General features: G+C 52.9%; 2 protein-coding genes across 2 annotated transcripts; one reads left to right on the forward strand and one right to left on the reverse strand.

The window, feature by feature from the left end:
- Nucleotides 1–8,277: 8,277 nt before the first annotated feature.
- On the reverse strand, nt 8,278–17,631 carry eefsec (eukaryotic elongation factor, selenocysteine-tRNA-specific). Its single transcript, XM_079747460.1, has 7 exons — nt 17,087–17,631; nt 15,745–15,952; nt 15,295–15,391; nt 14,589–14,753; nt 12,844–13,452; nt 10,945–11,101; nt 8,278–8,998 (listed from the first exon to the last, which is right to left on the reverse strand). The coding sequence occupies exons 1-7, from the start codon at nt 17,403–17,405 to the stop codon at nt 8,817–8,819; spliced, it is 1,737 nt and encodes a 578-aa protein (XP_079603586.1). The 5' UTR covers nt 17,406–17,631; the 3' UTR covers nt 8,278–8,816.
- A 463-nt stretch (nt 17,632–18,094) lies between these two features.
- Nucleotides 18,095–23,061, forward strand: ruvbl1 (RuvB-like AAA ATPase 1). Its single transcript, XM_079748595.1, has 10 exons — nt 18,095–18,371; nt 18,847–18,933; nt 19,086–19,218; nt 20,246–20,397; nt 20,476–20,565; nt 21,166–21,315; nt 21,455–21,518; nt 21,662–21,860; nt 22,202–22,304; nt 22,641–23,061. Exons 1-10 carry the CDS (start codon nt 18,225–18,227, stop codon nt 22,890–22,892), a joined length of 1,377 nt encoding a protein of 458 aa, XP_079604721.1. The 5' UTR covers nt 18,095–18,224; the 3' UTR covers nt 22,893–23,061.
- The last annotated feature ends 68 nt before the right edge of the window (nt 23,062–23,129 follow it).

Genomic DNA, 23,129 nt, shown 5'->3' on the forward strand with positions numbered 1-23,129 from the left:
TGCTTTGTGTGTGTGTGTGTGTGTGTGTGTGTGTGTGTGTGTGTGTGTGTGTGTGTGTGTGGTGTGTGGGTGGGTGGGGGGGGGGGAGTGGGCTCAATGTCAATCAAGCAGATTTCTAATTAAGAGTTTCTGTGGAAGGCAGGTGATGCATGAATGGACATCATACCAGACAGCTCCTTTAATTAAAGAGAACTGCCTAATGAGAGCCTACATCAGAACGATACCATGGGTTAGCTACATCAGAACGATACCATGGGCTAGCTACATCAGCTAACAATGGGTAAGCCATGTGTCACATGAGAATGAACAACAATAGATGATGAAGAAGATGTTGTTCATTCTAAGATGAAGACAGTTGAAGCACAATACAAAAGAGAAGGGGGGGAGAGAGAGGGAGAGAGAGAGAGAGAGAGAGAGAGAGAGAGAGAGAGAGAGAGAGAGAGAGAGAGAGAGAGCGAGAGAGAAGGATTCATTGTTTTTAAGCAGAAAACTGATTGGGTCAACCTGTTATGTTGTCTTTGCTGACAGAAGTTCTAACAGTGTGGAGGATGAAGTGATGGACAATAAGCGAAACGTCGTGATCTGTGAAAGAAGGGGTTTGCGAGAGAGATACACAGCGAGGGAAAAAATGGATGAACTAATTTCAGGAAGGAAAACATAAACAGCAGAAAAAATAACATGTGGAATGGTAAAGCGAGACATGATGAACAAATTGAGAGTGGGAGTGGGAGTGTGTGTGTGTGGTGTGTGTATGTGTGTGTGTGTGTGTGTGTGTGTGTGTGTGTGTGTGTGTGTGTGTGTGTGTGTGTGCGTGTGTGCGTGTGTGAGTGCATGTGCATGTGTGTTTGCATGCTTGTGGGCATGCTATAATTCTCCATTTGAGGTTAATTAATGCTCGCAGTCAGCGCTACGGGACAGCCAATCAGAGTGAGTCAACAGCCTTCAGAGCAGATCGACCACAGGGGGATTATTAGACAGAAAACAACTCTCATGTATTTCGGAAGGTGAACTCTGAGAGAGAGTTCCCTCCCAACGCCAACGATCAAGGACATGTCAATCACTTTTCATATGGCTCCCAGGATACTAAAGGAAGCTGCTTTAAAAAACATTCATATTTGAACAATACAGTCCAATGACAAACGTTTTCTCAACATGAAACTCATCAAGTCATCAAGTAAAAGTTATAATCCAGATTGATATATATAAAAAGTGCTAAATGTCTGTCTTATTAAATACAATAAAATGAGACACCGTTTTTTCAACAAACAGACTAAATATGACTTAAAAGCAACACACAGAATAGAGGCCGTTATACACACACACTGTATGTGTGTGTGTGTATGCATGTGCGTGCGTGTATGCGGGCGAGCGATAGTGCCTATAGTATCTATCAAAATATCTATTTTCGTATTAAATCTCATTTAGTAATAAGCTAAGGCATGAGGTGTGTGCGTGTGCGTGTGGTGTGTGTGCCCGTCAGTGTGGGATATGTGCTAATTAAGCAGGGGGACGACCAGCAGAATGGGAGCAGACAGCAGTAAGACAGGAGAGGATTAGCGGACAAAGTCCTCCTCCGACTCAGAGTTTAACTTGTGTGGGAATTGAGACGGATGAGAGTAAAATATACGGGGGGGGGGGAAAACAAAGCATAAAGAACAGGGATAAAGAGAGCGAGGTAGAGAGAGAGAGAGAGAGAGAGAGAGAGAGAGAGACGGACTGACGAGAGAGCATGGGCTTCAATCAGATAGGAGCACTTATTGGAACTCCACTTATTTGAAATGAGCATTGTCCTTTGTCACCGGGTCCCCCTAACAACTTCTCCATATTTCTGATCCTCTTATTATTCTTGAACCCGCCAGTGGACTTTCCCAGTAAACTCCCAGTACCCCGCTTTGTCCGTGTCTCTCCCACTCTCCTTCTCTCCTCCTCTTCCCCTCTCCTCTCTCCTCTCTCCTCAACTCCTCGTCTCCTTCTGCCCTCTACTCTCCTCCTCTCTGCATCTCTCGTCTCCCTCTCCTCGTCTCCTCCTCTCTCCTCTCTCCTCTCCTTGTCTCCCCTCTCTCCTCTCTTCCTCTCTCTCCTTCTCTCCCCCTCTCCTCCTCTCCTTGTCTCCTCATCTCCGCTCCTCGTCTCCACCTCCCTCCCCCTCTCCCCCCCAGGCTGCAGGCTGGGAGCGTATATCTGATGGGCCGTGGGCCACTGTTTTCATAAACAGTTCTGGAGGCCTACGGTACATAAACAGCGCCGTACGGCCACGGTGTCAGCTCTCCTCTAAACCTCCGTCAGTCACTGGCTCTTCTAAAAGCCCATCAAACTGTGTTTGGGTCTGCCTGACATTCCAGGCCTTTGGGGGCGGTCCCGGGCGGGACCAGAGCCATGTTTGGGTCGACCCCGCCCGGAGACACAAAGCCCCTGGCGGTCCAGAACCCGAGCGTCCCGGCCTGTCAGTGGGGGGATTAGGTCTTCGTCCAGACGCCGGTACACACAGCAGAGCCAGGAGCAGAAAATACCCCTTTAATCTGATAACGGCGTGTTTACACAACACAAAGTGAATCAGAAAGGCCGGCCAAAAGTTAGCCTACATTAAACTGTAGGAAACATCCTGCCTGGTAAGGGCTGTCTTTGCCGGGTGTGGAACCAATGGTCCATGCATTCCCTGGACAGATCCTTGGTCAGGCCTAGGGCCCGGCGCTCGAACCCACAACCTTCTCTTTCTTCCCGATGGATCGTACACGGCTGCCACTAATTGCGTAAAGACAAACGTGAAACAAGAGGTAAAACAAACAGAGTTAACTCGATTCCCTCCCCGTTTCTACCGCCATGAACAAGGTCTCATGAGTCTGCTGATTATCTGGAGTGGATTTCCTTCATCTTGTGAACCGATGACCTTCCTATGTGTTCTTGGTAATCATGTCACTAAAACACAATAAATGCCGCCGTAGGTGAAGCCAAAAACCCGAAAACATTTGATTAATCTGGAGAAATATTGTGCAATTTGTGTTCTGGACGCTTTCGCTTTCAGTGGAAAGTTGTTCCTGAGAATCCAACACATGAAGTAACACTGATTCACGTTGAGGAGTTGGCTCTTCCCGCAGTGGAGTATTTATACAAGAACGTTGTTGAATTATTTCATAATGTGTTGATAGTTCTAATTATTGGACAACCCAGAAGCAGTCTCCCCAGACCCCACGAGGGCTGGATTAGGTTCTGTTTCTTTGTTTAGGAGCGCTGTGTTTGGCATGTGAACTGTAATGCGTTACATTCCCGCTCCAAAGAGCCGCTCCTCTGAATGCCTCAGACCATCTCCAAGAGGTTATTCATGGAGGAAGCTGGTGTTCTCATGAGCACCCCCCCCCCCCCAGTGTGGTCCCTGAGCGCTGAGGCCCGCAGCCTCCCTCAGCCTCTCAGTAACCCGACTCTAACCTCCTCAAGGCTCCTCAGAACTATGGACTCTAGAGACTTGGTTTCTCAACAGGAGGTTTAAACCCGGACATCCACCAGGTTGATTTGATAATGGAAGTCGGACGCATCATGTTCTGTGAAATATTGAATTTAGAGTAAACGCTGTATCGGCTGTATTTTTGACCTGTAATTGTGTTTTTTTTAATAACCAATGAGGGTAAGCGCTTGCTCAGACAAATATAAAGTATTTGTACATAAAATAATATAAATATTATCCATATATATATATATATTTGTTTTAGATGTATTCCATATTAAATCAATGTTGCATGGCATGAAATGAAGAATTACATTTGAACATCTGGAATTGTAAATTATTTCCAATCCTCTTTTAGAATTTGAATCTAAAGCATACATCCATGTTTGAAAATATAACAACCCACGACTCTAGCGCTGCAATAACATATGAATCCTTCTTCGTGCATCTCATGCATTCAGCACCTAGTTCCTTCTCCTGAGACGACTGCAGTGCATTGTTGGTAAGCCGAAAACAGACACAGAAGTGAAACGTGGGATGAAGACATGGACCTATTAAAGAAGGATGAAGATGCGACGCTTCATGATCATCTATCAACGTTGTTTCAAGAATTCGAGTCAATTCTTCCCCTCAAGGTGATGGTGTACCTGACCTCTGACCCCTGCAGGGACTGCTGAGTAGTGTCGTCAGGGCTGCCTGTGATGTAATGAGCCAGTTAGCTATGGCTCTCAGCTCTGGCCTTTTCTCCAGCCGTCCTCCTGAGGGTGTGTGTGTGTGTGTGTGTGTGTGTGTGTGTGTGCGTGCGTGCAGAGGGGGGATGACAGGGCCAGTACACACAAAGACAGGAGTAATACAATGCTGAACCATTTTGTGTGTGTGTGTGTGTGTTTGTGTGTGTGTGTGTGTGTGGGCATGCGTGCGTGTGCATGCGTGCGTATGCGAGTGCGTGCGTGCGCGAGTGAACAGCACATCAATACATTTCTTTATTCAGGTGCCAGCAGTCATTTGCATGAATGTTTTCTTTGTGGCAGAAAGGCGACAGGAGTAGATATGCAAACGGCTTTGTGGTGATGGCGGTACAATGGTGGAACAATTGAGGCAGAATGGCGAGACAATGGCGGTGTTCAGGGGTCAACCACAGCTCTGTCACGACAGCCTTTGTACCTACGCAACACTTTCTCCCTCGTCCAGAACACCAGCCTATTTAATATGCAAAGTCAACAAAAAAGGAGAACGCTTAAATGGCAAGAAATTGTCTTTCTTCAAATCTTTTCCGCTCTTTATTTTTTCTTTTTATTCCTATATTTAACAATTTATTCATTATTCCTACTCATTAGTCGAAATTGAATGATACATTTTTTTAACACATTGAATGAAATGCTAACCGAGGTAAATTCAGTTTTGTTTGAGTTCCTTCTAACATAATTTATTATTTCATTTTCAAAGTGAGCCAGCGTCCTTCATTACGACGCAATTAACTGAGATTCTCATCACATCGGTTCCAGCGGTTCAAATGTTATCTTCCCAATTTCATTTCATTGTATTCTTCTCATTATATATATTTTTTATATTATTATTAATTTAATTTTAATTACTTAAATTCAATAATTTTATTGCATTAAATATGAGTAATAAAGTACATTAAAATGTCTATTTCTTAATATTTCTGGTCATGTGCGTTCCTGATGTGTTACTCCAGTCATAAAGGCTTTTATTGCTACGGCACGTTAATTATGCAGGAGAAGGAAGATCACACGCAACGAGGTGCATTCCCAACCAAACAGTCAAACCAGGAGGAAGTCAGAAGAGAAGCTGATGTAAACTTTAAAAACTGAATGTAAAGAGTGAAAGAGAAGCAGAGACAAAGAGAAATGCGTGGAGCAGCGACTGCGGGAGGCGGCCACGGCGTTAATGAGTTCTGCGTTAACCCCTGCTAATTCCATTCACTAGAATGGGAGAAGGAAATAGAGATAGCTACCAGATCGTTATCTGGGCCTTGCTCATCAGCACAATGGAGCCTCTTCTGTTTCATCAGGATGAGAAGCCTTCCTCTTATCAAACCAAATTAAAACGCTCTCTCCGTCAGCCACAGACCAGCCCTGGTACCAGCAGCCTGACGCTGGTTCTGCTGGTTTCAACCCAACAACAGCAGAACCACCATGGAGCCACTGGTACCAGCAGTCTGACGCTGGTTCTGCTGGTTTCAACCCAACAACAGCAGAACCACCATGGAGCCACTGGTACCAGCAGTCTGACGCTGGTTCTGCTGGTTTCAACCCAACAACAGCAGAACCATTACGGAGAACCTGCTCAAGAACCTGAGCTAATGGGCAGCTTCTGCTGCTCCCAGTGGACATCAAACCAGGAGAGGGGAGAGAGGGGTGAGTTGAGGGGGAGAAAGGGGTGAGTAGAGGGGTGATTCGAGGGGGGAGGGAGGGCTGAGTTGAGAGGCAAGGAGGGATAAGTTGAGGGAGGAGTGAGTCGAGGGAGGAGGGAGGGCCGAGTTAAGGGAGGGATGAGTTGAAGGGGGGGGGGGGAGGGAGGCGTGAGTTAAGGGGGGAGGGATGGGTGAGTTGAGGGGGGAGGGAGGGGTGAGTTGAGGGGGGAGGGAGGGGTGAGTTGAGGGGGGAGGGAGGGGTGAGTTGAGGGGAGAGGGAGGGGGGAGTTGAAGGAGGAAGGAGGGGTGATTGAGGGGGGAGGGAGGGGGGAGTTGAAGGAGGAAGGAGGGGTGAGTTGAGGGGGGAGGGAGGGGGGAGTTGAAGGAGGAAGGAGGGGTGAGTTGAGGGGGGAGGGAGGGGGGAGTTGAAGGAGGAAGGAGGGGTGATTGAGGGGGGAGGGAGGGGGAGTTGAGGGAGGCATGTTAGCGGCATCGCCACTAGTAAAATAGTTAATTAACAGCACAGCTGTTTATCAGAGGACGGCTCCTAATTGCTCTTTTTAATCTCCCTCTCTCTCTCTTCGCCTCGCCTCGCCTCTCAGAGCGCTTCCCACCGTGTTGTGCCTGCGTCGCCAGCGAGTCCTTCACCGCTGCTCTGCTCACCAGACTCTGGTTTGGTCTCTGATCCAGGAGCAGCTCTGCTCATTACTGATCTATAAACATGTGGGTGCTCAAGAGTTGACCTGAAGAGTTCACCCTGAGCTGACCTGGAGTCAGTGGTCCAATAGGACGTGTTCTCAGATGAGGCAGACTAGTTAGTAGACGAGCTAGTAGACTAGTTAGTCGACAAACAGAGAATACGAATGAAAAAACAACCAGTTTGAAATAATGTGACGATATTGTAATCATAGCCTGACCAGGAGTGAGTCTTTGGGTCTCTCAGTCTCTTTTCAGGGTACTGGAAGCAAACTGGGAGCCTGTGGAAGAGCTTTCTCCCAGTAGCACTCCCGGTCGAGTGCCGGTCTCTCTCCGTCTCTCCCAGTAGACCGCCAGTCTCTCTCTGTTTCTCCCAGTTCACCTTCAGTTTCTCTCCGTCTCACCCACTAGACAGCCAGTATCTCTCTGCCCCCCCCCCCACCAGTAGACCGCCAGTCTCTCTCTGTCTGCACAATAACATGCGTCTCTAATAGCAGATTATAAAGCATGCACACAGACACAAACAGTGGCATGCACACACACACACACACACACACACACACACACGTAGCGTGCCTACAGCATAACCGCCCCACCCGCAGGCCAACAGGATTAGCATGCGTGTTAGGAGGTATTGTTTGGGGAGGAGGATCTCTCCCCACACAGAGCGGCTTTAGAGCGACCCTGGCCCCTCCCGCTCATTCATCCATTCATATTCATCTGTTGCTGTAAAACGGAGCGTTGTTGCTAATCATAGCACATACTCCTCCTCGGTGGGCTCATGATGCCTCTCCTCTGACCAGGGTGATCTCCAAACGGCACACAAGGTTTTGATGAGACACAATACAAATGAGAAAGGGATTTGGAATTAGTGTTTGGCTTTTTGTTTCTGAACAGCAGCGTTCTTCAAGTGAAACGGAGAGGTACGTCCAACGCGGGGCGCTGAAGGGACGCAACCAGCTGTGAGATACACAAAATGGAGGAGTCAGAACGGGAGGAAACATGACGAGGGAACTGGACGCCAGGCAGCGGGGGGGGGGGGGGGGTGAGTCAGATAAAGATGGCGCTACAAAAAAGAAAGAGCAGGAGATTTGTTTCCTATAAGAGGAACCGAGAGAGATAAGACTAAAGGAACTGTCACTCAGGAACAATCTTACCAGTGTCCTGACTCTCTCCCCCGCCTCCCTCTCCCCTCCTCCCCTGCCTCTCTCCCCCGCCTCCCCCTTCTCTCCCCCGCCTCCCCCGTCTCTCCCCCGCCTCCCCCTTCTCTCCCCCGCCTCCCCCGTCTCTCCCCCGCCTCCCCCTTCTCTCTCCCGCCTCCCCTGACTCTCTCCCCCGTCTCTCTCCCGCCTCCCCCTTCTCCAATCTCCACAGATCCCTGGTCAGATACCATCCGGTCCACTGGGACTGCTGACACCCCCCACTGTAAACACACCAGGCCTACTGGGAAGCAACTGGGAAACAGACTGGGCCGCTGGTGAAGGGTTGGTTCAACTGTTATGGTGGGCGATGGCAACATCATAATCATGAGGAGAACATGGTACAGATAAGGCTTCAGGAACAAAGGGTTTGGTTGGACTGGTAATTCAGCAGCTTACCAGTAAACCAGGGAATGGGTTTATATTCCATTAAACAAGGATTGGTAACAACAGTATTACTTAACTATTGTGAAAGTATATTCGATTTGATTATCACACAGAATAGACACTTGTAGTGAAACAGAAGAAAATACAAGGCTGTTCTTCATAGGTTGATTTAATGCAGATGATTTTCAAATCAACAGTGACAGCAAAATAGAATGCGGCATCAGGAAAATTAAAAATACACAAGTCTACTTCCAAAAGGAAGACGTATGCATTTAAAAAACCCTAAAGTTCATGAGAGCGATAGACAGATCCGTGCCTTCATCAAGAAACGCTGGTTCCCAAACCTCTTCCTATCCTGCTGCTGATGGAGGCCTCAGAGGAACCAGGACTCTGACACTCTTCAGGTGAGGGGGTATTCGGTCACGGTGGAAATAGAGAAACGATTTGTAATAATCAAAAGAAGAAAGAGCTAAGCAGTGTCGTCGTTGATCCTGCAGTGCACTGAACGCATGATTGTGACTCCCTGAATATAATCAATACTTTCTGTCTCCATCCCTCAGTCCTCCATTCATAGAAACCCGTCACCTGGAGGTCACCTGGAGGTCACCTGGAGGTCACCTGGGGGTCACCTGGGGGGTCACCTGGGGGGTCACCTGGGGGGTCACCTGTAGGTACCCTGGATGTCACCTGGATCAACAACACGCTGCGATGCCGGAGCTCAGGATTGAACCATCTTCTTGTGGGGGTCGAAGACGTATCTCTTGAAGTGCAGGTGGATGCTGACGGGATGGGACTCGGCTTTGGGCTCGTCCTCCTGCCCTGGCTCCGCCTTCCCGCCTCCTTTCCCCTTCTTCTTCGAGCCGGAACCCAGCAGCTGTTTGGTTTCTGTACGCAGGCCCTCTGGAGACAGAACAAAAACGGGGCGCGTTAGCTGGGAGACGGAGGGGTGCTGGTTCCATTCCCCCCCCCCCCTTGTGCCTCTATAATGACCTGCTGACGGCGCCCATACTGTGGTCACTAGTCCAGCGCTAGGGGCCGCGCCGGCTCCTGTACTCAACACAGTAGTGCCAGTGGTGACCTGAGAGGACTCCTCCTCCTCCTCCTCCTCCTCCTCCTCTTCCTCTTCCACTTCCTCCACCTCCTCCGATTGCTGACTGGGGCGTGGCCTCATGAGGCCTCTGAGCACTCCTCATTTGTGGAGTAATCTCCATGGCAACGCTTTTCTCCTCCGTAGGTCCGACGTTCGCGGCTGCGCAGCCTCGTGACTCCTCAGGGTGATCTGGGCGCTGGGTGCTCTGCTGGTCGTTATCAGACGCCACCCGGAGACACTCCGCGGTGCTCGGCGATCGTCGGAGCGTACCGAGGGTGTTTGTTTACGCGCGTATGTCGCTCCGCACGTCCCATGTCCCACGCCACGTGTCTCCACCCCCCCCCCTTGGCCGTCTGACCCGGGCGCAGAACGGCGCCGTGCTTCTGGTTGTTATGGTTACGCAGACGAGACGCCGTCACGGTCGCTGGGCAGCAGAAATCTCTGCCCTGCTATCTTCGATCTGCTGACTAGCATCTCAGAGATACGCTGCTCTCAGGAACACACAGGGCGCACACGCCGGCACGCACACACAAACACACACACACACACGCCGGCACGCACAACAACACTCCGACGGCTCGTAGCACCGCAAGATACAAGGCAAGCTTTCATTACAATAATAATAATAATAAAGCCTGTGTGTGCGTGTGGAAGAGTGTGCGACTGTGCGTGCGTGTGGTAGTGTGTGCGACTGTGCGTAAGTGTGCGTTATGCAGGTCTTTAAGGTGAGGTATGTGCATTTTTTATGGAGGTGCGTGTGTGATCTTCTCCTCCCTGGTGTTTTCCTTTCCCTGCCCTCTCCGCAGGAGCCCTGGGCTGGAGCGACACAAGGTAAAATAAACAGGGAGCAGACTTCCCCCGGAACCCCAGGGGTCCCCAGAGGTACCCTGGGAATGTGGCCGGGGTCTCGGGCAGACCACATCCTGAACCCTCGGAAACCCACAACACCACACGCCTGGTTTGGTGCGGTGTGTGTGTGTGTGTGTGTGTGTGTGTGTGTGTGTGTGTGTGTGTGTGTGTGTGTGTGTGTGTGTGTGTGTGTGTGTGTGTGTGTGTGTGTGTGTGTGTGTGTGTGTGTGTGTGTGTGTGTGTGCTAAATCACCCCCAACTCCACTCCCTTATAAAATACTTCTACTAAATACACTTAAGTTCTCCCACACCGATATTCCACCTGGTGTAAACCAGGTGGGGACATGTTGTTAACCTGGTGTTAACAGGTGTGGACCTGGTGTTAAACAGGTGTGGACATGGTGTTAACCTGGTGTTAAACAGGTGTGGACCTGGTGTTAATTTGGTGTTAAACAAGTGTGGACCTGGTGTCAACCTGGTATTAAACACGTGTGGACCTGGTGTCAACCTGGTATTAAACACGTGTGGACCTGGTGTTAGACAGGTGTGGACCTGGTGTTAACCTGGTGTTAAACAGGTGTGGACCTGGTGTTAACCTGGTGTTAAACAGGTGTGGACCTGGTGTCAACCTGGTATTAAACAGGTGTGGACCTGGTGTCAACCTGGTATTAAACAGGTGTGGACCTGGTGTTAACCTGGTGTTAAACAGGTGTGGACCGGGTTTTAAACAGGTGTGGACCGGTTGTTAAACAGGTTTGGCCTGGGTGTTAAACAGGTGTGGACCTGGTGTTAAACAGGTGTTGACCAGGTGTGGACCTGGTGTGGACCTGGTGTGGACCTGGTCCATAGGTGTCAATAGGTATAAACCTGTTGTGGACCAGGTGTGTAGAGAGTCTTTGGGGCCTACCTGCCACCCTGATCTTGTACTTCCCACTCTGCCCGAAGCCGCCCTCGATGACGCCGGCCTCGCCCGTGGACAGCGCCACCTTCAGGCCCACGAAGAGCTGCATGTTGGTCTCCTTCTTGAACAGGCTGCGGCCAATCACGGTGTAGTCGTCGGTCACCTGACACAGGGGAGGGGCCACACGATTAACAGAGGAGAAAATTTTGGGACCAGAGCTTCTCGCTGCGCATGTTTCCCTTCCACATTATCCGGCACCACCGATCGAACAGCGTTCTCGCACCGGTCTCCACCACCGGTGTGTTCCCCTGACGGCGCGTTGCCATGACAGCAAGAGGGCCTGACCCTGTTCCCCCATCCTCAAAAAGCCCCAACCGCGCCCCAACAGGCACCAGGCGTGCAGCCTTCAAAATGTCCGTCTCTCACCCCCCTCCCCCCTCATCTATCCTATCGCGCTATGGTATCTCCCTTCCCCATCCCCATGTCCCTCACCCATCTCTGTCCCTCACCCATCTCCATGTCCCCCCTCCCTCCCCCCATGGGATCTGATAGGAGCGGGCCCTGTTCTGTCTCCACTCCCAGCCCTCTGTCCCCACTGCACCCTCTGTCTGTTCCTCACCCCCACGCCCGGGTGAGTGTTTGGCCCGCGGGGGAACGTTTGGCCCCAGGTGAACGTTTGGCCCCAGGTGAACGTTTGGCCCCTGGCCCCAATTGGTCTGATGAGCAGATTAGAGAACTGAACAAAACACAAGCGTCTGAGCGGGTGAAGAATGCAGCGTTAGCAGAGGGAGCAGAGAGAGGGCGTGTCTGGTGAGGCCTTCTATCTCAGCTATGTCAGTTTTGTCGTGCGTAAGGAAGGAAATGCTGAAGCTGAAGGTGTTTTCCCTGGACTGGGGGGTGGGGGCGTGGCCTGCGTGGCCCCGCCCTGACCTCTCGCCCGCGTACAGACGGGCCGCTGACTGGAGCTGTCAGCGGCCTCAAGTGTTACCGCCAGGAGCCTGCTCACACACTTGACCTAGCCCCCCCCCCTTTGGTGACCCCCAGACACCAGGGAGGTGGGGCACACACGCAGACAAGCACACGCACGCACACACAGACACACACCTAACTATACCCTGAGCCTGGACTTGACGTGTGGTGAAAAACTCTGATCACCGCTAACTAACCTGGGTGCCAGTAGACCGATGATGTACAAAAAACAAAGAGAAGGGTGGGAGGGGGCACTAGGACCGCAGCGCCCTGGGGAGATTCCTGTGCCGCTCAGGTGTGTCCAAACAACGCCAGCACACAACCGCCAGACACAACCTTGGGTGTCACGCAGGCACACAAACACACAAACACACACTTCCAACATGGCCAACCGGCGCTGCACATGCATTGTTGTCGACGGTGTTTGCATGCTTTCTGACACCGAGCCATGGGGGCCATGACGCCGGGCCACGCTACACTGAGGCTGGGAATGAACAACATCCCAGCAGGGACAATGACACCAGCACAGAGGAGACGTTAACGAGACACAAGGAGACGCCGAGGAGTCGGGGGGAACACGAAGAGGAGACGCCAGAGAGTCGGCTCACAGGTTCAGGAGGAGGTGAGGCGCGGAGCAGGCTCCACTAAAGCACCACACGGGGACGGCCTGTGGCCCAGGAGGTAGAGCGGGTTGGCTGGTCACCGGACGGTTGCTGGTTCGATCCCCGAGTGTCGAGGCGTCCCTGAACAAGGCACCTCGCCCTAACTGCTCCCGTCGAGCTGGCTGTCCACTAGCATGGCTGACACCGCCGTCGGTGTGTGAATGTGTGCATGGATGGGTGAATGTCAGGCAATATTGCAAAGCGCTTTGAGTGGCCGCTGGTTAGAAGAGCACTGTATAAAAGCAGTCCATGAGAGTGACTGGGCCCCACTCACCCTCTCCACCTGGCCCTCCTTGTGCTTCATCTTGGCGATGCGCAGCCGCGGCAGGGCGCTCTCCCCGTAGGCCTTGTCCTGGAAGCCCTCCAGCAGACGCCCCTGGAAGGCCAGCCGGCAGGCGTTGGCGTGGATGTCCGTGTCCAGCTTGGAGCCGATCACGAGGCAGAGCGCGGGGCACGTGACCGGCCGCTCGAACTCCAGCAGGGCCCACTGCTCGGGGTCCGGCGCGGCCCCGCCCGGCCCCTCCACGTAGCTCTCCTGGTACAGGTACTCCCTGTCAAAGCTGAAGGGCGCGTCCAGCGGGGCGGGGCCGGCGTCAGGGGCGGGGCTCGGCAGGCCGAAGAAGGTGACCTTGGCCATGACGGTGTCGTGGCCCACGGTGACGTGGAACTTGGCGCGGGTGGCGAGGGCGCCCTTGAAGTAGCCGATCTTGCGGGCGGAGATGAGGCCGGCGTGCAGCGAGCGCAGCGACGCCGGGCTGCAGACCACGCCGCGCTCCAGGAGCTTGGGGTCGAACTGCGTCACGCACACGCCCACCCGGTCGCCCTGCATCGCCCGGGACACCGGCGTGCGGAACATCTGCATGGACTTCACCTTCTTGGTGACCTGGGGGGCACACACACAGGGTCCACCGTCTTAGGCAGCAGGCCGGAAGGAAGACTCACCTGTTCAGAGTTCACCTGGACTCTGACACACTTATTGTATGTTGTACGTCCTGGCACTTAAAAACCGTACTTAGCATGGTGTAGCATCTTATCCTAGCTGCCTTTGTTGTATACGGGGAATGGGTTAGCCTGTAGATTGTTAGTGCTTGGCGCTAACTATGTTGATGTTCTATGAACATCATTACTGTACAGACATCGATAAATTGTTGTTTCTCTTTCTTTTGACAAATTTAATTATTGTAAGTCGCTTTGGATAAAAGCCTCTGCTAAAAGGCCCCAATTTACCGCTGATAATATTAGTTATATTTTACGTCTGAATAAATTTGGTCTGATTTCAACTTGGCTGTAACCTAAAGTCTGAAGGAAAGAATGTTATATGAAGGATATCAGGGATGTTTCTTCATGACATAATCATCATTCTTCTGCCACATTAGTTCAAATAAGTTATTGTTTCACATACTAGCAAAGCAAGCTAAATAAATATGAATACAACTTGTTTGTTGTTACATTGTGTATATATTTATTCTGGTAACTTAGATGCAATAACCTATAATATAATTTTGACTACATATCTATGAAAGATCATTCAAAATACAGCCTTGATCAGCGAAAGATATTTTAGTTGTCCTTTCATGCAATATAAATTTGATATGTTGTTCAATCCTAATTATCAATGTTTGCTGTACAAAGCTTGTATTGTTCTGGATGTTTCGCTTAATCATCCAATCAAACAAACAAACATCAAATATTAGTCAAGCCGTTGTGAAAAATAGGCTTTTTGGCAGGTTTCTGTAAGGCCTCTGCTGCCACCTAGTGGCGCATATGAAGATGACGGAGACTAGCGCTGCGCCGGCAGCCTGCGAGCGAGCGCCCGTCTGCATCTGGTCTACATTAAACGGCTCCCGTTCTGCCAATCCACCCAGGTCCTCCTTATCCTCCCCATGAACACACACCGACACATCCTCTACGCGCCCCCCCCCCCCCACCCCCACACTATTCCTTTCAACTTGTGAACTTCCCCCCGTCTCCTGCTCCGTGAGGACCTGTCTCGCGGCGGTGCGGCCCGTCCCAGCCTACCTTCAGGGTGGGGATCTCCACGGTGTCGTTGACCGCCAGCGCACCCTGCAGGATGGTCCCGGTCATGACCGTCCCCTGGCCCCGGATGGAGAAGCAGTGGTCCACCGCCATCAGCAGGGGCCCCTCGGGGTCTCTGTCAGGCCGGTAGGACTGGGTCTTCAACAGCTGAGAGAGAGAGAGAGAGAGAGAGAGAGAGAGAGAGAGAGAGAGAGAGAGAGACAGAGAGAGACAGAGAGAGACAGAGAGAGAGAGATGCAGTGAGACGGGGTCACTGACGGTCTGTGGAGTCCTGAGTGAACAAACATGAACCAAGACACCAGAACCGCTTTGCTAATGAAAAGCACATCCAGCGGGCGTTGGGTCCGTCTGTCCACGAGTCCGTCCATGAACTCCAAACAGAACACAGACACATACATGTCTTTCGCCCCCCCCAAGACATGGTGTCTCCCGGTCCGCTCACCCCTGCTGTGAATTATTCACACCCCGAGGACAGGAAATGAGCTATGAGCTAATGAGAAATGAGTCCTTCAGCACCAGGGTGGAAAATTAAATGCTTTCCATGACATTGAATAAAGTCCTACAGTAAATTAGACCTGTCCTCATCATCTAGCAGCTCTAGCTATAGCAGCTCTAGGTGTGAGGTCTCTGACCAATAGCCGCTCTGAGTGTAAGGTCTCTGACCTATAGCAGCTCTAGGTTAGCTTACCTCCATCAGCTCTGGGACCCCCTGGGGTTCGTCTGTGTCAGGGGCGTCTGGGCCTCCAGGCTTCACTGCGACAGCGATCACTGGACAGTCCTTGAATCTAGAGGGAAGAGAACATGGACGTCAGCTTTCACTAACAATGAACCATTCAAGACTTAAGAAATGAAAAGGCACCCAGATGGAGCAGGCAAAGACCACAGAAATGTAATCCAGAACAGCAGCCAATGATGACGCAGTGCAGCCACCATCAGATCAACCTCAGAGCAATCGGGCCCCTGGGAGCCACCAGGACAAGTCCCGGGCCCCCAGGACATGACCCGGGCCACCAGACCCTGGCCGTTGTGGGCCCCCAGGACCAGAGCCAGGCCCAAAGACATGGGCCCCCAGTCCCGGACCCCTGTGGGCCCCCTGACCCGGGCCCCCAGACCTGGACCTCATCCAGACCCAGCGTACCTGGTGTTCTCCAGGGTCTTCTGCAGCCTCTTGGTCATCTTGTCGATGGCGCTCTGCCTCTTGGCGGGCGGCAGCAGGTCGGTCTTGTTGAGGACCACCACCATGCGGGGGCAGGTGAGCTCTCCGATCAGCAGGCACTCGGCCGTCTGCGTCTGGAGCCCCTTCACCACGTCCACCACCAGCACCATCAGGTCGATGATCTGGGCCCCTGGACACAGCGCAGTGCTGAACTATCCCTCCACTCAGGTGTGTGTGTGTGTGTGTGTGTGTGTGTGTGTGTGTGTGTGTGTGTGTGTGTGTGTGTGTGTGTGTGTGTGTGTGTGTGTGTGTGTTCCATCAAATAAGCGAATAGGATGTTTAAAGTAATTCAAAACAGTCGGACTTGGAAACCTCTACGACTCCAGTTCAGCGACATAACGGCTGAGGGGTTGACAACGGTGAAAAAAAATAAACAAATTCAGACAGCTACCCCAAAAATAACAGAACAAGAGGGGAGACGGAGGAGAGGGGGTGTCAGAGAGGGGGAGACAGCAGGGCTGGAGGGCTGAAATCAGAGATCCTGCTCACTTGGTTGTCTTTCCTCTTGCCTTCTTTTCTTTCCCTGCCTTTGGCAGCCTCCCTTTCCTGTGCTCCCCTCTTCCCTCTCTCCTTGGCTCCCCGGCCTTCCTGTGCGCCTGTCACTGGGGACGGGAGGGGAAGCTCCACGCCTCCCCCTCCCTCCCCTTCCCTCTCCCCCTAATCCACAGCATGTGCACTGCACCGGGAACCGGCTTAGGCCGGGTTAACAGACCAGATCTCTTTCATTATGGCCAGTGAGCGGGTGCGTGTGTGCGTGAGAGAGAAATAAAACAATATCAAAATAACCACTGGCCCACCACTGCAATCTTTTTATCCGTATCGTTTTCATGAGCCCTTCTGCCCTGATGCTGTTGCTCTTACTAACGCGGCCCGCTGTAAAGAACGCGTTCCCCCGTGGGCCAAGAGAACGGAGCTGACCTCAGTCCTCAGCGGCATGTTGAGGTGAACACACAACGTAAAATAACAAAACATCTAGTTATCTTGAAATTCAATATCATTTCATTTTATATGGCTTTCATTCATCGAATTCATTCATTGAATATTACTTTATCTTCTCCAAAACAACTGCGGTGCCTTTTGGTGGAGGGACTTTAACCGACCGCTCCCTCTGCTGGACAGAAACAATGCGACAAGGTGTTTTTTGGTTTTAAAGATCATCGAATAAATCTATTTTATTAACCTATATTAAGACTCTCGCCCAGCTCACACAAGTAGTCCAGACACAGACCTCAGGTCTGCGTACCCCTGCCTCCCTCCTCCTCACCTCCGATGATGGTGCGGATCAGCGAGGCGTGCCCGGGGCAGTCCACCAGGGTGAACTGGAGACTGTCGTACTGGTCGTTCTGGTCTCCGGGGACCCGCAGGTGGTCCGGGAGGGGCACCGTGAAGGAGGAGAACCCCAGGTCCAGGGTGACGCCTCTCTCCCGGGACTGCGGGTTCTTATCGAATGCGGCCGTGGAGGCGATGCTGCTCAGGGCTCGGGCCAGCGACGTCTTGCCGCTGTCCACATGGCCCAGCACCCCCACGTTGAAGTTCAGCGTCTTGACGCGGCTGTCACTCAGGCTGTCACTCGGGGCCGTCATCCCGCGGCTGTCACTCTTCTGGTCCTAGAGCAGTTCAGACAAAACTTTGAACTTTGAGCTGAACGAGTGGCGGCGACGTTCCCGTTTGTCTTTCCCCCTCAACCTCTTATGTGTTGACATTCATGATACTGCCTTGCTCCACTGTCATGTTGACATGTTGATGTGAGTTAAATTAGGAATAGCGTGCGGAATAACAAACACAGATGGCCGTTTACTTTGCATGAACCTTTTCCTGGGTGTCAACACAGTCCGATCTGCAACACACGCAACCGGAACCTTTGATTAATACATTCGAATAAATTAAAGGCGAAACAAAGGACCACTTAGAATACACGATGAGGCACGAAATAATCGTTCACTGTTGTAATTTGATATTATTCATTTTTTGTGTTGTTTTATTTGATCAGCTTTGTTTAGAAACAATCGAGAATGGATTCAATCGTTTCTGCTACGACAATGCAGCCGAAACCACACCGGAAGCAAATAGTGACGGGCAGAAATGCGAGCCAATCAATGGGGCCCTGCTCAGCAGAACGGTCCAATCTATTCTTTAGGTGACGCCAGTAGCAGTGTTGCCAGATTGGGCCAGATCTCCCTCCCAATCTGCGAAGACTGGCTGCAGCGCGAAGTGTTACAAATCTGGCAACACTGGCCAGTAGGCAGTACTTCCGCTCCCTCCCATAGTAACCCGCATGGAGACGCAGTTCTCTGTGTTGTGACTTGAGAAGAGAACCAGACAAACCGAACCTTGCGGCTCGTTCGGTGCTTTATCTGAGCCTTTACTGTTTTCTGAGAGTCTTATCCTCTCAAGGATCCACCATGAAGATCGAGGAGGTGAAGAGCACCACGAAAACCGCGCGTGTCGCGGTCCACAGCCACGTGAAGGGCCTGGGTCTGGACGAGGCGGGAGCTGCCCGGGGGGGTGCCGCGGCCCACGGGCTGGTGGGCCAGGAGGCCGCCAGAGAGGTACTGTTACCAGGCTATAATACACTACACTTTATTATACTATACTAATCATTATAGGACGGGCTGGTGGGCCAGGAGGCCGCCAGAGAAGTTAAACTATACTGAGAGGTTATACTATACTATACTGAGAGGTTATACTATACTGAGAGGTTATACTATACTATACATTATAGGACGGGCTGGTGTGCCAGGAGGCCGCTAGAGAGGTCTGATAACACTACTGAACTGCACTGTGCTACTAATCATTATAGGACGTGCCGGTCGGCCAGTAGACCGCCAGAGACGTCCTGATAATATTATTATAATAACCAGGCACCTTGTTGTTCTGAAAAGCAATTATAATCAACAAGCCGTGTGCAAAAATGATGCGTGTCATTATTTGGAATAGTTAAAGATGTTCCTGTTAAGGACGTACAGTCTTTGGTGCCCTATCGGGTTCCATTCTCTGTTAACCTGCCGTGTTTTGACTCTAAAGGCGTGTGGCATCATCGTGGACCTGATCCGCTCTAAGAAGATGGCGGGGAGGGCGGTGCTACTGGCCGGACCGCCCGGAACTGGAAAGGTACGCTAGACGTTTCACTGACCCCTCATCACCACATCCTCATTGCTGCAGAAATATCATCTCTAAGTGAAATGACGTTGAGCGATTATTTGTAGAGTCTCCCGACTGCAAGGGGAGGTGATGTCTAAAGTGTGCTCTCCGTGTGTGTCCAGACCGCCCTGGCCCTGGCGATGGCACAGGAGCTGGGCAACAAGGTGCCCTTCTGCCCCATGGTGGGCAGCGAGGTCTACTCCACCGAAATCAAGAAGACAGAGGTTCTGATGGAGAACTTCAGGAGAGCAATCGGTGGGTCATCAGTTCAAAGAGAACCGTACCTTTACCTCTCTTCCAGGCAGAGCGCAGGCCCCCTCTGTCTCTTAAAGGGGACATATTATACCACCAGGTGTGATTAGCCGTTAAAAGCCGCTTTGGAAATCTGCCTCTTCCTGTGTTTTAGTGACATCACAAGTAGGCGTGTCCACCTAGATGTGATTGATGGACAGATGAGCAACGTTTGCTACAGTCCATTGGGTAGGCTGGTAGACCGACCTATCCAGCACACATTTCGGTTGACACGCCCACTTGTGATGTCACTAAAACACAGGAAGAGGCCGATTTTCAAAACGGCTTGTAGTGGCTCATCAAACTCAAACCTGGTGGTATAATATGGGACCTTAAAGAATTCCCGGACGGACCGGGCTAGGTGCCCCGCTCCCCGCGGCTCTCTGCGGAGCCGAGAGGCCGGGCGCTGTTGACAGCAGAGGAAGGCTTTAGATGCTGCGGGGAAGGGGCTTTGTGTGGACCGCTGACGCTAGCTGTCACAGGGGAGGAAATGGTTCTGTGGTGACGTAGAGGAGGGTCGTTGGCAGCACAGTCGCTCCACACAGCGGGAGGAAGGGACTGGAGCCAGGATGGGGAGAGAGAGGCGGAGGCAGAGCAGAAATTAGTGGGGGGGGATGCCGATTCGGCGTCCGTCGTCACCGACTGGATAAGGGCTCCATGACACTGGGCTACAAGTGTGCCTCTGTGTTCCCCTGCGGGCGAGATCAGCCACCTGTACGCACGCACCGAGGATCAGCTTACATAGAGAGGGGTGTGTGTGTGTGTGTGTGTGTGTGTGTGTGTGTGTGTGTGTGTGTGTGTGTGTGTGTGTGTGTGTGTGTGTGTGTGTGTGTGTGTGTGTGTGTGTGTGTGTGTGTGTCACTGCACTGGGCATGAAGTCCCATTCTTCCATTTGAAGTCTATGGTGCAGGAATGTGAAGGTCAGCTTGCGTGAGTCGTACCACCTTGTTGCCCCCCTGACCCCCCCTGTCCTGTGCCCCCCCCACCCCAGGTCTGCGGATCAAGGAGACCAAGGAGGTGTACGAGGGGGAGGTGACGGAGCTGACCCCCTGTGAGACGGAGAACCCGATGGGGGGCTACGGGAAGACCATCAGCCACGTGGTCATCGGCCTGAAGACGGGCAAGGGCACCAAGCAGCTGAAGGTGAGGCGCTGACCCGGAGTCCCTCCTCCGGCCAGCAGGGGGCGGTCCAGGTCTCTCACAGCTCTGTCTCCCCCTCAGCTGGACCCCAGTATCTACGAGAGCCTGCAGAAGGAGCGAGTGGAGGTGGGGGACGTCATCTACATCGAGGCCAACAGCGGAGCAGTCAAGGTAACACACTCGTCTGGAAAACCAACACTAGAGGACATTCTGCTTCAGTCAGCCTTCCAACGGGAGTAACTGTTTGGAGACACACCACCGGGTCACAAGTCCTTAGAAAGGCTCCCGGTGGAGAGAGCTCCTCGTCGCTCCTCCTCCTCCTGCTCTTCATCTCTGCTGTCCGCTGGAGCCCCTCATTCCTCAGCCTCTTATCCTCTCATCTCTCCTTGTGTCGGTTCCAACCCAGGGGCCCGTGGGCCCCAGTGCTGACGGAGCGCGTTGACAGGTGCTTTTAATCAGCCCAGGTGGGCCAGAGAGACGGGGGGGGGGGGGAGCCAGAGACGGAGGGCCGGGGAGGTGGGGGCCATAGGGGGCGGGGCCAGGGCTGCTGCATGCGTTGTGTGGCCCTGGGTGGAGTGGGACACCATATTTGTTCCTGCTGACAGGCGTCTCAGCGCCCCCCCGTCCTCGTCCACATCTCTCTCCTCCCCGGCCCTGCGCCCGGAGACTTCAACCACACACCTGCTCTGTTGGTTTTAATCCCCCTAATCCTCAACGACCTCCCCCCCCCTCCGCCCCCGTCCCTCTTAACCCCTCCCTTTGTGTCCGCAGAGACAAGGTCGCTGCGACACCTTCGCCACGGAGTTCGACCTGGAGGCGGAGGAGTACGTGCCCCTGCCCAAGGGGGACGTCCACAAGAAGAAGGAGATCATCCAGGATGTGACCCTGCAGGACCTGGACGTGGCCAACGCCCGGCCCCAGGTACCACGCCCGCCGTCAGGAACACGGCTGCACTTCCATATCTTCTAACTGTCCACATCATATCAACACGTTCCTGTGGGACGTGTGTTTTGGAAGCCCCCCCCCCCCACTGTGTCTGACCTGCTCTGTCCCTCCCCAGGGGGGCCAGGACATCCTCTCCATGATGGGCCAGCTGATGAAGCCCAAGAAGACGGAGATCACAGGTAGGCAGAGAGCGTGTTGACGGACCTCCTCTCAGTCTCCCTTCTCCTCTTCTTCACTGCTCCTCCTCCTCCTCTCAGTAGTCCGCCTGCTCCTCCTCAGTCTCCCTGCTCCTCCTCTCACCCCCCCTGCTCGTCCTCCTCAGACAAGCTGCGGACGGAGATCAACAAGGTGGTGAACCGCTACATCGACCAGGGCGTGGCCGAGCTGGTCCCTGGCGTGCTGTTCATCGACGAGGTCCACATGCTGGACATCGAGTGCTTCACCTACCTCCACCGCGCCCTGGAGAGCGCCATCGCCCCCATCGTGGTGTTCGCCTCCAACCGGGGCCACTGCCTCATCAGGTCAGAGCCCGGCCGTGCTGCTGCCCGATCACCGTCTCGGGCTCCATGGGTTCATGACCAGAGGACTCCTCCAGAAAGGTCCCAGGCCTGGGGAGCCGTGGGTGTTAGGATCCCCGATCTCTCGCTATCTCTGGATTCTGTTGGGATAATTTTTTTGATTCAAAATCCATTCAGTACAGAGGGGTTCTGATGATACCCATCTATCTATCTATATATAATGAGACACTTTGGTGTGTCAGATAACTGCAGCCTCAGAGGACATACTGCAGGTAGGAGGAGGTCTTCAGGGCCGCAGGTTGACCTGCTCTGCGTTGTGTGTTAACCGGGTCCCCTCCTTCCAGAGGGACGGATGACATCAGCTCCCCTCACGGCATCCCGCTGGACCTGCTGGACCGGGTCATGATCATCCGCACGCTGATGTACACGCCCCAGGAGATGAAGCAGGTGGGTACCAAGGCAACGGGCAAACCGGGGTAGGGTCTGGGTACCACAGCAACGGGGTTACCGGGGGGGGGTAGGGTCTGAGTACCTAGCAACGGGATAACGGGGGTAGGGTCTGGGTACCACTGCGACGGGGTAAAGGGGGTAAGGTCTGGGTACCACGGCGACGGGGTAACGGGGGTACGGTCTTGGTACCATGGCAACGCGGTAACAGGAGTAGGGTCTCGGTACCTGGGTAACGGGGTAGGGGTCTGGGTACTATGGCGAACGGGATTACCGGGGGTAACGTGGATGCTGAGGTAACGCCCCCCCCCCCCCCCCCCTCGCGTCGGTCCACAGATCATCAAGATCCGGGCGCAGACGGAGGGCATCAGCGTGAGCGAGGAGGCGCTGGCCCACCTGGGCGAGGTGGGCACCAAGACCACACTGCGCTACGCCGTGCAGCTGCTGACGCCGGCCCACCTGCTGGGCCGCGTGCAAGGCAAGGAGGGCGTGGAGCGCGAGCAGGTGGAGGAGATCAACGAGCTCTTCTACGACGCCAAGTCCTCCGCCAAGATCCTGCAGGACCAGCACCTCAAGTTCATGAAGTGAAGGCCGCCGTGACGTCGGCCCGTCTCTGTGGCGGGGGCGACCCGTTCTGTGGGTCCCTGTCCCGGGTCCGGGGGTTCTCTGTCCGGGTTCTGTTCGGTGGAACGTTATGTTTCAGGCAAATACGTTTTATTCATTTTTGTAATTAAAATATTTTTTCTATTCCTATCAACTGTTGGTCTTTTTAATTTGTCTATCTAACTGCTTAAGTACCACAATAACTGATATAGACTACACACA

Source organism: Pollachius pollachius, assembly GCF_949987615.1.
Source record: "Pollachius pollachius genome assembly, chromosome: 12".
In the NCBI taxonomy this organism is placed as follows: Eukaryota; Metazoa; Chordata; class Actinopteri; order Gadiformes; family Gadidae; genus Pollachius; species Pollachius pollachius.

Excerpts from the sequence above, each read along its gene's own strand:
- eefsec (XM_079747460.1), bottom strand. The coding sequence starts at position 17,405 with ATGACGGCCCCGAGTGACAGCCTGAGTGACAGCCGCGTCAAGACGCTG. Across the intron at positions 15,392-15,744 it reads AAGACCCTGGAGAACACCAG|ATTCAAGGACTGTCCAGTGA; the intron begins GTACGCTGGGTC and ends TCTTCCCTCTAG. Across the intron at positions 11,102-12,843 it reads AGGAGGGCCAGGTGGAGAGG|GTGACCGACGACTACACCGT; the intron begins GTGAGTGGGGCC and ends CCCCTGTGTCAG.
- ruvbl1 (XM_079748595.1), top strand. The coding sequence starts at position 18,225 with ATGAAGATCGAGGAGGTGAAGAGCACCACGAAAACCGCGCGTGTCGCG. Across the intron at positions 20,398-20,475 it reads AGGGCACCAAGCAGCTGAAG|CTGGACCCCAGTATCTACGA; the intron begins GTGAGGCGCTGA and ends TCTCCCCCTCAG. Across the intron at positions 21,316-21,454 it reads TGGCCAACGCCCGGCCCCAG|GGGGGCCAGGACATCCTCTC; the intron begins GTACCACGCCCG and ends GTCCCTCCCCAG.